Genomic DNA, 13,154 nt, shown 5'->3' on the forward strand with positions numbered 1-13,154 from the left:
ACGGCTAACCACCCTACCAATTCGATCTATCTATCACAGGATTAAGATATTAAAATCTAAAGATTATATATAAACCTTCATCTCCTTTGACTGCCCCCATCTCTTATCTTTCCAAATCCTATCCACAATCTCCTTCCCAAACAAATCCCATACTGCCAATTTTGAACCTTCAATCCTCATAATAGATATAAGAGATTCATTAACCATTACAGAAGATCCCCAAAATCCCCATCAAATCCATCCTGAATATCTCGCCCATACAATGCACACAGAAAGTAACCCCATCCATGCCTTTCCAAAACCCCAAGAAATGAAACCCAATATAACCCATATATAACAAACTCCTCAAACCCCATTCATACTATGATTGGGATATCCGTGTGTACAACCCAAAGCTTCAAATCCTAAACCCAAATGCCGATATCCAGTTTCCAATTCATAAAGAATAATTTCTTTTGTACAAGTCTCTCCTTCTCTTCAATCATCTCCTAACTCCACCCTCCTGGAATATTCACAGCAATTGAGTGAAAAGACTCGGTATTTTCTTTCGTAAGAGTAGGTCTCTCAGTTGAGCGTGAATTATCGAGGATTTCGATCTTCTCGTTGAAGTTGGAGTTTTCGTTGGCCGATTTGATCTCTGTGTGCTCTTCCTCGACCTGCTCATGAGAGTCTGATTCTTCTGATTCAACATCCTCCATGAGGACAGGAGTTTGTTCGAAACTCAGTCTTTTTGGGCTGAAAGGAAGTGGTACCATGCTGGCTTGAGATTGCTCAAAGCTCTTTCTATTTGGGCTGAAAGGGAGTGGTGTCATGCTAGCTTGTTCCAAGCTACTTCTCTTGATGTTGTTACTCTCAACGCCATGTACATCAACCTCTTCAAAGCCTTCTTTCAATGGACTTCTATCACTGTTTGGGGCAGCCATGGAAAATTTGCTGTTTCTCAATGAATTCCTTGGGGGTAATGGTGGTGGTGGACCTCTCTTTGGGATATTCACAACACCACCTCTTGCCTTGATTGCTTGGGGAATAATGACTGTAGCTTGTGCTGAAGCAGCTTCGAAAACTACTGGTTCCTCTTCCTCAAAATCTTCATCGTCATCTGAGAGATCATCCATCGAGTTGAATGAATCCTTTGAATCCTTTCGTCTCTCATCAATTTCCTCGGTAATAAGAGGACTACCGTTCATTGTCGTGCCGTCAAATTCTTGACTGTGGTTCAAGCTCTGATATGGTCCGAGATCAATCTTCGTATAATCGACTTCTTCCGGTTCCAATACAATTGCCTTTTCGTCTTCTTCTATAATCTTGTTGTCTTCGCTGTGACTTGGACTCGTACTTGGTGACAAGGTGCGAGGTGATCGGATTGAAAGTGAATCGTCTGTTTGTGTGGCCATTTCAGTAGTCTGCGTTCCTCGATCCGTACTTGTCCTCGTTTTCCCTGACATGTAACTTTCCCTATTACTCCTGGCACCCTGAGTGTCGAAACTTCGTCTGTTGAATCTGGTGAAGATCGGACTTGATGGAGATGGGTTGTATTCAAATTGCGAACTGACTGGTCGAGCCTTCGTTCCCGCTTCGCGAATCTCAAATCCTGCATCTTCTAATGCCAACACCCCGAAAGGGTCCGGATCATCTGGTTCGGGTATGCCAAAGGTCGGTATCATCGAAGTAGGAGCTTGCAAATCCACATCACCAGGTGATGGTTCATCTTTCAATTGATCCAACAAATTTGTATCCACATCTTGCTTGCCTTCTGCGGCCTTGATTGTTTCCATAAGTAATTTCGTTTCAAAAGGTGCATTTCGAACTTTTCCAGCCAAGATATCTGCAACTCCAATTCTTTGTCCGTAAAATCGCTCGTTCTCATCTGTTCTTTCGATGATAACCGTCCCATCTACCTGCACACCTGCGTAGAAGCCACGGGACTTTAAATAAGTGAATATTGGCTTATTGGCTTGTTTCCAGTTTCCATCGTTCTCTAGAACTCCCCCAACTCCAATGGGACCCGCGACAGCACTAATCTCTCCTCCTAGAGTTGCTCTTATTTTCGTAAAGGATTCGAGAGTTTTGCGATTATTGATAACAACAACACAATCATAAATATCGACGCCGACCAGAAAGCCCAGACCTGCAGTGTGCAAAAGAATTCCAGAAGGAGGCGACCATGTACCATCTTCTTTCCTCGCAATTAATATTCCAGATCCTCCGGCCCCCGAAATCCATAAGCCTGTTCGCATAGTTGTGAATATGGCCAAACCAACGGCATTTTCAATAACCTTTTGTGGAATCTTCTTCAGGATTCTTTGTTTGGAGTTCGCATTCGGACCAGCTTGGGTAGATGATCGATCTTCTTCGGTATAAAATCCATCCTCTGCGACGTAGTCATGTCAGCGAGAAACTCAAAAGAATTGGAATGAGAGGAAGACCGCAAGTACTCACTACAGAAAGTTTTCAAAATCCGAGCAGCTTTATCGCATTCCTTGTCTAGAGAAGTCTGTTTTTCTTCATTAGCATCTGACAACCAGACTTTGGAGAATGTAAATGAGAAGGAAGGAAAACTTACGGGCCAAAAAGCTTCGGAACCAATTTTGTTTGTTAATCGATTGACGGGAGCACCCAGTTTATCTGCCCATGCCCAAGTCTTATCAAAACCTTTCTTACTGGTGGTTTTCGTCCTATCCCATGATGGGAGCCATGAGACTGCTCTCTGCATTTTTAATCTTTCGTCTGGTTGATTTTGTGAATACCTAGTATGTTGTGCGAGAAGTTCCTCCGTTTAGGCTATTCGAAGTGGGATGGGAAAATGTGATGATTGATGACGACAGTCTATGCGTCGATAGGTAGGTAGAGACTTGGCCGATAAACTCGATTTCTGTACTGATGTACCTACTCATGTATATATGTATGTATGTATGTATTGGATAAAGGATAAAAACATATTAATCAAAACATTCAAACTTTGGGATTGATATGTGGATTAATTTGTCGCATTCTCAATAAATTATATTTCCAGACTGATCAAAAGGAAGAAGAACCTTTTCATTGTCGTTCTTCAGGAGGGATTGAGGGGTTTTGAATTCTTTTTCTTTTCTTTTGACTTTGCCCTCTTCCTGCAGAAAATAATAATAATAAAATAATAACCCAAATCCGGTCAGGGTCAATGAATGATTGGGGGTCGTGAAAATGAATCGTAGGTTAATCGGTCGTTGTTAAAAACTGCTAGTTAAGCAGAACGGTATCTACGGAATGAAATTTCGAGGCTTGACAGGAACGAAGTGATAAGTTGGTACAAGTGTGTAGTCTCGTAGTCTCGCAGTCTTGTAGTCTTACAATTGCTCTTACTCGAGTAGGTGATGGTGGTATTTAGTGAGTTACCCAGGTACAGTTCCAAGTTCCTAGTTCCAACTTGCAAGCCCTTGGATGCGTGCAGGCTGAGTAACCGTCCACCAGTGGTCCTGCTAGTTTCTGTTTTTGCTTTTCGATGCTTCTTCCTGGGATCTGGTGGATGCTCTCCAATCACCAATCAACTCCACGTATTCAAACGAAAGTTTGCGGAAGGGGCGGGCGGGATCCAAGGACAATCAATACAATGATGTCCGAGCATACAGAAGAGTACCGGAAGTTAGGAAGTGGGTGGTAAGATGATGATGCGAACTGGAGTCTTTTCGCTGCGAGAATTGGGGAAAGCTGCAATGGACACAATCTGATGTCATGCGTTGCTGCGTTGTTGGATGTCTTTCGGAGAACCAAGGGAGTCGGAGCTGGAGTTCAAATGCAGAATAGAAGAAGAAGGAAAGAGATGCAGAAATGAAGACAGAGAAAGAAGAAATGGGAGGCTCAACTTAATTCCACGCTATGCGATGTATGTTATTAAATCGATCGAAAAGAAGTTCGTGGAAGAAAAGTAAGAAGAAAGAAGGAAAAAAGTAAAATGCAGCTAAATTGAAAATCAATCAGTCTAATTCAATATCACATTTTCTTCATCGATATTTTGGCCCCAATCACTCTACAACATCTTCACGATATATATCAATCTATCCATATTTTTGGAACATTCCAATTTTACTTTTCATCTATTTTCCGTTACAGAAAAGGAAACAAATTTGGGAGGAAATTTCCTTACCAATGGAATCCCTCATCACCACATAACCTAGGGGTGACCAAGGGCGTTGTAAGTGTACTAGGTATTCGTTCTAGAGAATGTTTCTGATCTTGCAAAGACATGGGGTTCTTGATATCCAGGAAAAGCTGACTTCATCACCAGGTTTGTTTACCCAGGCATGTCGAAAATTTCACGATAAATCTCGAAGCTTGCCATTACCATTTTTACCACGAGGGAAGTGGGCTCGGTGGGACAAGATGAGTTGGCTAAGGGAGAGTTCCTTGTGTACTCTAATTCGTACCTAATGTTGCCATGGGAAATGCAAAGAAGCATAGAAGTTGACCTGAGATGCGAAATATGTACCCAGAGAGTAACCTGAGAGCCCCTTTCTTTTCTGGACTGGAAGAGATCGTTATTTTACTAATAGTGCATTCGTTGTTTTCAACTCGACTTTGACTTCTGGTCAACTGCATCTGAAAGGGGGAAAAAGGGTCACAAGTGAGAATATAATATTGACGATGGGGTCCAAAGGGGCCTTGCATTGATTCACTGGTCACTGGGTAATGGGGTCTGGAATCTGGAGGAAACTCCTGCATCTTGTGATTGTTGTGTATTGTAACGCCGTCCTACGTTCGCCTTGATATCGTTATCATTTTCTCTATCAGTACAGTTCATCCCATCGTTACATCTGAAACCCCAAATCATAAATCATAGCCGACTTCTGATTTACGAAACTAATCAAGCCGACTGAACCCCGCATTCATGAACCAACCGCTTTTCTTTGCGTAAATTTCGTAATATTCGTAATCGATAGTTCGTTACGTCGTCACACTAAAGGAGACTCCGTCGATAAATTTTATCCTTAAAAGAGTTTTCCAGTCAATCCTTCTCCACCAGATTTCAATCCTCCAACCAATCCATCTCCACAAGAGTCAGCTCCTCCTAAGATCCCATTTGCAAGGCCCTCTCCATTTGTCTTCAATCCGCCAATGGGTCCTTTGCCTTCTCTAACATTTTGTGCTTGTTGATTGCCCTTCAAGTCACCTACAGAAATATGTCATTAGCATTAATCAATTATATAGGGTCCGAAGACTGAGGAAACACAAGCAAGAAGTAGACTCAATTGTCTAGCATGTAGGGGACATGATGCTACTTACTTGCGAGGAAGTCTGTTCCTTCTTGAAGACCTTGAAGTCCCATCTTCTTTGCTTCAGCCTTGGCCTTGAATTTAAATGCAAAGACGCCCAATTCCTCGATGTAATCATCGAGAAGTCCCATGGCATAGGCACCTCCAACGAGAACAACGATTGTTGTGATAGTCGCAAGGACGACATAAAGGGCGTTAGCCATATTGGATGTTTGGAAAGTGGTATTAGAAGTTCAAAGGAGAATGGTATTGGTTTTGAGGGCGATTTTAATGGATGTAATTGATTGTTCTGCGGAAGAATAGGTCTCTTAATAGAATGAAGGAAATATAAACCGATAAACGGATCTTGATACTTCTTATATATTCAAACCAAACCTACCTTTCCACGCCCATCAACCTACCTGTCCTGTTATTCTTTGTTGCTGCATATGACGTTTTACTGATTCTTGGAAGTGAATATATCACGCAGAAACAAGTTTATGTGGATATCCTTCTTTCGAAAGCAGGTTGTTCATAAAGAATGATGGCCCATAAGCCCAGGAAACCAGTAAATTGAAGTCAGACTTTACAGTGATTCCCTGATCACAAATTTCGAGAAAACTACAGGATACAATGACACAAGAGTTGATGTGGGCGATGATGCATTTGATGAAGGGGTAACTTCAAAGCTTGCGATGAATTTAATCGCCAAACTCAAAACAGTTAGCTCGTATCATCGTCCTGGTCACGTGTATCTTATCTAATCAGATGTCACACATGGTGCATTCATGAGTTTCTAATTAACTATCTACTTAGATCTACCTACAATCCAATTCAATTCATGTAATTTATAGTATTTTAAGCTTCAACTAATCGTTCAAATTACTACAGGATCAATTTAACTAGGTAGGTAGACTTTATCATGCTTTTGTGCTTCTGGCATCACTTTCACTTAGTAATGCACATGCAACGGTCTTACATCCACCAGTGATCTCACGTTAGTAAAATATGGGTCTGAGCCGCTGAGGATTGTCACCCTGTCAGACAGGGGGAAATCCCAACGACACTTTCTGTAATGTTATCGAGACATTTTGATACAAACTCTTTTCTAAAACCGCAAACTTTATATATAAGGTTGCATACCGATACCTTCCGAGGAAATTAATGAACCTTCACACTCGGACATAATGGGCTCCAAAACAATCATTCTAGGAGCACTGACTGTCCTTTCCGGTGTCTTGTATCAAACAATCCTGAAGGATTGGTTGTACCTCAATTTCGGAGTAGGACGAATTCATAACAATCTCGAAGATTATCCGTTTACATGTCGACGAGTAGAGCACCCGCTTTTAGAATCTTGCGAAGATCTCTTTCTTGATCACGAGGATCGTACATTGTATGCTGCATGTTCGACAGTTGCAAGTCGAAGGGGCTGGAGTCCGGGGTAAGTCGATATACATTCTACGTCTGTAATGCACGACGTACTTACACAATTGCCAGGGGAAATCTTTACAATGTATCCTAAAGAACCTTGGAAGATCACGTATCTGTACTTAAAATTGATGAGCCGGGAGAGGATGGACTCTATGGACTACACACGCTAGAAATTTCAGGAGGGTATCAGGGAGTGGATAATCATAACTCTATTGATGTCCATGGATTCGATGTTGAGTTCTTATCTGATTCTCGATTGAGATTTTGGATGGTCAATCACAGACCAGCAATTGATGAATCTGGCAATTTTCTCGACGCGACAAAAGTAGGAGCGAACTCCACCGTGGAAGTTTTCGACTTGGTTCCTGGATCTAAAAAATTGGAATTTGTCAAGACCGTTGCCAATCCAATCATAAAAACCCCAAATAACATTGCCGCGACCGGAGATGGTGGATTTGTTTTCACTAATGATCATTCTACTAAAACTGGACTTGTAAGTAGATCTATGCCGTTGATATATTAGTCTAGCTCTGCTTACAAATATATAGCTTCGCTCATTAGATATGGTTATTGGGGGAGGAAATATCGCTGTGTGTGGGTCTGACGATCAATGTCATTCTGGTCCCTCCTATCGACTTCTCAATGGCATTGTTCGAGGACAAGATGGCCTCTTTTATGTCGCCTCATCCATCAAAGGCAAAGTTTCCGTCTATGCTCTGGAAGCCAATAATACATTTACTCAAATCGACGAAATTGATCTGCAGATGCCATTGGACAATTTATCCGTAGATGCTAATGGCGACATTCTTGCAGCCGCTTTTCCCGATATAGTCAAGCTGGTCAAATCGATGGGTGATTCTACAATCAATGCTCCAGCTACGGCTTTCAGGATTAGAAAATTCGATACCGAGGATGGAGAGTGGAGATATGTGGTTACGAAAGTGTTAGAGGATATTGAGGCGAGTGTTCTGTCGGCTGCTACTTCGGTCGTACACGATCCTAAAACGGGAAGGTTGTTTTTTGGTTCTATCACGGCACCGTTTGTTGTTGTATGCGACAGGGCTTAGGGTTACTTCTCCGCAATGATCGTAAAGTTGGAAGCATGAAAACGCAATTGATTAACAGGGTACATGTTGATTCGATATCCATATATTGTTACCCATTTTCAAATGAGCTATACATTTTAATCCCTATCATCCCCAAATTTCCTAGCTCCACTACTCAAAATCCAAGTCGGGTAGAGATTCCCCTCCACTAATAATCAAATATATACATAGAAATCCCTCCCTTCCAAACATCCAATCCCACTACCACAAGTTCCAATTCCCCCCCCCCCCCCCCCAAAACCAATATCCACAAAGCAAACAAACCCTCCCTCAAAAATCTACATGAACCCCTCCAGCGGACTCCCCAAAATAAAATCTTCAACCGGACTGGCCACCAAATCTCGCGTCAAAAGCGAAAGTCCCATACTCCCATTTTGATGATTCGAGATCATGGAATCGATGGTTGTTGTGATTGATATTTTGGGTGCTATCCCGGATCTAATTGACGGGAATGGATAATGGGAGATTGTGTGGGAGGAGTATAGTGGGGTTTGTGATGTTGATTTTGAGTCTGATTCTGATGTGGAGGATTTGAGAAGTTTGGGGGGTGAAGATGAAGATGTGGATGTGAGGTTTGTATTGGATGTGGAAGGGGAAATGGTGGCTTGGGATGATTCTAGGAGGGGAGTTAGTGGGAATGTGGATTTGATGGTATGGAGATGGAGGTGAGAATAGGAGAGAATCTTACGGTTTAAGATGTTTTCATCTATGTATTTCATTTCCTGGGCATGGGAAAATATAGAATCCGTAGTGTTTCGCAAGGAGCTCTCCATTTCGATTCTTTTTTTCCTTTTTTTTTTTTGGATTATCGATGTTTCTCTATGATAATATCGACGACGAGAAAAATTACTTTCCAGTAACAGTCAGAAACAAACTGGCGCACGGGATGGGAGTGATATGTGGAGAGAGACATGGGATTGATGATTTTGGATATTTGAAATTCCCATAATGGGAGAAGGGCGAGAACATACCTTTAATATCTCACGATGTATATGTAACGGATGAGGCGTTGCAAATGATGGAATGGATGGCCGGAAGGTGACCGGAGGCGTTACGCACTTGTGGATGGGTGGGAGAAATCCAGACTGGGCCACTTGGTAGGTATACGTAGGTATTCGATGTCTGGAATTTTGAAAGAAGATGGAAAGGAAACGGTACGGGAAGGAGAGAGAGAATATGGGAATGGAAGCGGAGTTTAATATATCTCGCATCTTTGTGTTTATACAGGGGAATGGAAATGGGATTTAAATACCTAGTATATTTATTATCTTCAACGCAATTCTAGATTGTAGGTAACCTACGCGGTTCGTGAGAATATTTTTGCCGCCTGAGAATTTGTTAAGTGTAACCTTACCCCGGATTTCTATTTTCGGATGCTGAAGGATTCACATGCACATGCACGTGGAAGGGAATATGGAGTGATGTACTATGGAAATTATGGGTTGTGGAGGAGAATCGCAGGCGGTAGCTGTATGTTTTGGAAATGGGATTCAATTTCTGGAAGATGTGCATTGTATGAATGGGATTTTGGGCGTGGAGACGGGAATTGAACTTGTGTGTCTTTGCGAAGATTTGCAGATGGTTGGGGATGGTCGATTGCGTCTTTTATTATGCTCATTGGGGTTTTGGATGATGATGTATTGAATGAGATTTTTGCGGTGGGTTTTTGTATGTCTGAGTTTATTATATTGATTTTGTTGAAGATTCATTCCTTATGCTATACGAGTAAATATTTTAATGATGATGTGGTGAGCCGCGAAAGACTCACGAGTGTTGTGTATTAGCCGCCGAGAGATCGTTTAGAGGAACACTACTCGTATAGTGACAATTGCAAGAGAAATTTAAAGAGTGGAGTGTGGAATTTTATTATGAAGTTATTTATTATCCCGGTGCTTCTGAAACATAGGTATTTTTATTATGAGATCATGAGATTTGTCCTCAATTCTTCTTGTGTGTGGAAAGTCGGAGTCTATGTCGTCGGCCCTGAGTTCCCGTGACTTTACAGTTGTTTGAGATATGTCTTCTGTACTTATTGATTAGATTCTTCCTATTCTGTTTGATAATTGTGAAGGAAGACATGTCTGTAATCACTAGATGTCTTGAGTTCATGTCCTCATCCCCGTAGAGGTCGAACTGTGGGCATTGATTAAAAGTAGCTCTTGGCCAGCGAATTTCTAGAATGGTGGTGGTACTGCACTGCTACCATACTAGAACTTAATCGGTATTGTGATACCTCGATGCCCCTTCATTCGAATCTCGGCAAAACACATCTGAACAACATCTTTAAGGTAATGTTTCGAATTGAATACTCAGGCAATATCTTGCGATTTCCTGAATACCTAACTATGACAATGACGTTGCTGCTGTCAGATATATTCGTCGTAAGCGCCGAGATCGCTCTTAATCTTATCGTCCGTGCTATCCATGCCTTCACGTAAACAACTTACATCGCTTTTCCATAGTATTTTCTCATCAAAATCACTGCCTAGATACTAATCAGAATTTTATCGGTTTGTATCACAAACAATTCATCCCCACTTCAACTCAACTTAATTTTAATGTCAATGATAACTTCACCTCCCTCCAATTCTTCAAATCCTCGACGCAGGAAACGTAAAGATCAAGCCTGTGAACCTTGTCGAAAGGCCAAAACACGCTGTGATCATACAACTCCCATTTGTTTGAGGTGTCAACGAAAAGGTGCCGCGGCAAATTGTATATATGTACCTTCGCATCCACCAGTGCATCCTCCGAGTCATGGCCCTTCCTCTGAACACTCGATATCCAATCCTTCTCATCCCGTTAGAGATATCACAAACGACTCCTTAGTATCGCCGCAAACTTCTGGATCTATTGATTCACTGATAGATCATGCTGCAGCATCAAGAAAAGTTCCTGGGTTCTATGGTCCCACGAGTTTTTCAGCTCCGTTTCTTGATAACGAAAATGGCCTCGTGTCGGATGTCGATGATGAGGGAGAATGTACATTTTCTGCAGGTTCGATAACGACGCCCCCCACGTTAGCTATAGTCACGAATGGTCAACAAACTGCGGAAATATCTTTGGGAATGAGAATTTTGAGTCAACTCCCTGACCAAATTACTTGTGAGTCACTCATGGAAAATTATACTTTGAAATCAATAGAGTATGCTTTCCACAAGCCTACTATCCTACACTGTATGAAATCCCTATGGTCCACATTCGGTCAAAGTCTACGACATCCGAGGAGGCCAGAGAGACTCAGAGAGGTAGCTTACTTGTTGAGCAAAAATACCAGCACAGAATTCCCTGACGCTGAGGATGGAGATGCTTGGTTATCCTCAATGTCAGGTGTGAACTTTAGGTGGGAGATTCTGGGTATACTATTCTGTGTACTGGGGCATCGGGCTGCTGGGATGCGAGACAAGGAACAAGAATCCTTTTTTGAAACACAGTCAGGTAGACGAAAGGAGAGGCTTGTTTTTACTGAAGAAATGTACGAGTGTGCTGAGGACTGCGTAGAAATATGTAGTAAGATGGATATCGGTAACATTCTTATGCTGAGTTTATTGTGGAAAACAAACACACTTCAGAGTGAGATCATAGGAGATATGTGTAAGACTTATTCTTTTCTGGTCAATGATGATGAGTGTATTGCTGATTATAATGATACAGCCTTCAAATTATGGAGAAGACAGGGCGACAAAGTTCATCTTGCTACAGCTCTAGGCCTTCACCACTGTGCCATTTGCCCTGATGCAGGAGTTACGACTTCGCTGGAGATCAAGAGACGCATATTCTCTGCTATATTTGTCAACGATAAAACGTTGTCGATTTTCACTGGTAGGCCTCCTGGCTTGAGCCGTCGCTATAATTCATGCCCATTACCACTTGATCTCGAAGACGAGATTCTTCTGGCTGGGAAGGAGACCCTTCAAGAAGCAGCGAGTAAGCTGGATGAGAATGGTTGGAACAGAGAGGGTAACATATATTCTTCCTCGAGAATTCGAGCATCGATGATGTATGGTGAAATCATAGATGAAATATTGGAGATTTCACTCGGGACTATCAACCAATTCTCCGAGGCTCGTATAATGTAAGTAGAGATCCGAAAAATAATTCATCATCTAACTATCTCAGGGACCTGCGAAAGCGGAACGAGAATATTCAAGAGCGGCTTCCACCGTGGCTTCGTCTTTCAAGCTCTACTCCGACTAATTCATCTACAACTACTCATTGGATACAGATTGCACTCAAATTCAATTGTCTTCAGTGCTCATTTATTTTGGAACAAGTTTTCGTCAGAAAAATAAAGGGTGACAAGCAGCCACTGCTTGACATTTCGAGACAACTCTTGGCGCTAACCGTTTCGATGTGGACTTCCAAAGATCGCTTTCTGACCTATTATTCCGACTACGACTGGGTTGTAAGTAGTGACTCACAGTTGTTAGTTTATGCTAGGAGAAGCTAACAAAGCTCTTAGATCATGTGCTACGGGATTCCATCAGCAGGCGTCATCTGCGTTGAACTCATCAAAGAGATGGAAAATCCTGCAGCCCAGCCGACCTATTACCTGCCTCGATCAGAAGTAATCCAAAACCTTAGTCTATTAGTCGGCTTCCTAGATTGGGTAAGACCGACAGCCGCGAATCATGAATTATGTGGAAGAATGCGTCAAATAGTCAAGAGGACCTTGGATAAGATTCTTGATCCTCCTAAAATTGCCAATACTCCCAAAGCGTCTACTTCTACCACAGTTCCATTATCAGATCTTAATGTCGAACCGATGGTCATGGATGACTTGGACTGGCTGGATACTATTGATTGGGCAAAAGGACCATTTATGGACTTGCGAATGGAGGGATATAATGAATTCTCTTGACTCGCGGAATAAAATAGTCTGGGCCGAATTTTGTCTTTTTTAATGCCAATAAAACCCTGTTTAATTTTGCAATTCAAAGATCTTCGAGCATTTTTAAATGATGATGTATTTATTGTTTTAGCGTCTCTTGTATTACTGGTGGGTTGGAGAGGAGCAATGTGGATCACAAGAAATACATGGAAAATTCTTCAGCAGAAGTTTTAATAATCCAACCAGAAAGGTTGCTTAATGTATCGGAATGTTATCACGCCCAAAATCATTTCTCATGAAGTGGCCTGAAATGAATGATAGCTTTGAACAATTTATCAAGAGATAGCGATTCATAAAACCTTTGTCGTTGAAAGCTGCCAAAGAGAAAACTGTGGGGGAGGGGGGTTCTAGAATGAGTTTGGACTAGCATGTACTAGCAAGTACTAATAATAGTACTAGTCATCGAAAGCTCGGCTCTAAAGTCGAATCGTCCCACTATTAGGGCTAATTGTGTATAGATTGCGAAATATTACATGAATTGACTTGCGTATAATT

At 41.8% G+C, this 13,154-nt stretch overlaps 5 protein-coding genes across 5 annotated transcripts; 2 read left to right on the plus strand and 3 right to left on the minus strand.

Annotated features, from left to right (window-relative positions):
- Window positions 1-488: 488 nt before the first annotated feature.
- On the minus strand, window positions 489-2,713 carry EAF02_004089 (uncharacterized protein; the record flags this gene model as incomplete). The annotated part of the gene is made up of 3 exons (XM_038900137.1): window positions 489-2,371; window positions 2,440-2,494; window positions 2,564-2,713. The coding sequence occupies 3 exons, from the start codon at window positions 2,711-2,713 to the stop codon at window positions 489-491; spliced, it is 2,088 nt and encodes a 695-aa protein (XP_038759844.1).
- A 2,251-nt stretch (window positions 2,714-4,964) lies between these two features.
- EAF02_004090 (uncharacterized protein) lies at window positions 4,965-5,452 on the minus strand (the record flags this gene model as incomplete). The annotated part of the gene is made up of 2 exons (XM_038900138.1): window positions 4,965-5,146; window positions 5,260-5,452. The coding sequence occupies 2 exons, from the start codon at window positions 5,450-5,452 to the stop codon at window positions 4,965-4,967; spliced, it is 375 nt and encodes a 124-aa protein (XP_038759845.1).
- A 963-nt stretch (window positions 5,453-6,415) lies between these two features.
- EAF02_004091 (uncharacterized protein) lies at window positions 6,416-7,729 on the plus strand (the record flags this gene model as incomplete). The annotated part of the gene is made up of 3 exons (XM_038900139.1): window positions 6,416-6,672; window positions 6,756-7,155; window positions 7,211-7,729. 3 exons carry the CDS (start codon window positions 6,416-6,418, stop codon window positions 7,727-7,729), a joined length of 1,176 nt encoding a protein of 391 aa, XP_038759846.1.
- A 287-nt stretch (window positions 7,730-8,016) lies between these two features.
- EAF02_004092 (uncharacterized protein) lies at window positions 8,017-10,051 on the minus strand. The gene is made up of 4 exons (XM_038900140.1): window positions 9,537-10,051; window positions 8,740-9,485; window positions 8,457-8,617; window positions 8,017-8,384 (listed from the first exon to the last, which is right to left on the minus strand). The coding sequence occupies exons 3-4, from the start codon at window positions 8,539-8,541 to the stop codon at window positions 8,047-8,049; spliced, it is 423 nt and encodes a 140-aa protein (XP_038759847.1). The 5' UTR covers window positions 8,542-8,617; window positions 8,740-9,485; window positions 9,537-10,051; the 3' UTR covers window positions 8,017-8,046.
- A 66-nt stretch (window positions 10,052-10,117) lies between these two features.
- EAF02_004093 (uncharacterized protein) lies at window positions 10,118-13,085 on the plus strand. Its single transcript, XM_038900141.1, has 4 exons — window positions 10,118-11,362; window positions 11,423-11,843; window positions 11,888-12,173; window positions 12,231-13,085. The coding sequence occupies exons 1-4, from the start codon at window positions 10,327-10,329 to the stop codon at window positions 12,627-12,629; spliced, it is 2,142 nt and encodes a 713-aa protein (XP_038759848.1). The 5' UTR covers window positions 10,118-10,326; the 3' UTR covers window positions 12,630-13,085.
- The last annotated feature ends 69 nt before the right edge of the window (window positions 13,086-13,154 follow it).

Source organism: Botrytis sinoallii, assembly GCF_014898435.1.
Source record: "Botrytis sinoallii strain Bc 23 chromosome Unknown BSIN_006, whole genome shotgun sequence".
NCBI lineage: Eukaryota > Fungi > Ascomycota > Leotiomycetes > Helotiales > Sclerotiniaceae > Botrytis > Botrytis sinoallii.

What these genes read in the sequence shown, in the direction of transcription:
- EAF02_004092 (XM_038900140.1), bottom strand. Translation starts at nt 8,541, where the DNA reads ATGGAGAGCTCCTTGCGAAACACTACGGATTCTATATTTTCCCATGCC. An exon ending in AGATGAAAACATCTTAAACC is followed by an intron (nt 8,385 to 8,456) that starts GTAAGATTCTCT and finishes CTCCCCTCCTAG; the next exon opens with AATCATCCCAAGCCACCATT.
- EAF02_004093 (XM_038900141.1), top strand. Translation starts at nt 10,327, where the DNA reads ATGTCAATGATAACTTCACCTCCCTCCAATTCTTCAAATCCTCGACGC. An exon ending in TGAGATCATAGGAGATATGT is followed by an intron (nt 11,363 to 11,422) that starts GTAAGACTTATT and finishes ATAATGATACAG; the next exon opens with CCTTCAAATTATGGAGAAGA. An exon ending in TTCTCCGAGGCTCGTATAAT is followed by an intron (nt 11,844 to 11,887) that starts GTAAGTAGAGAT and finishes TAACTATCTCAG; the next exon opens with GGACCTGCGAAAGCGGAACG.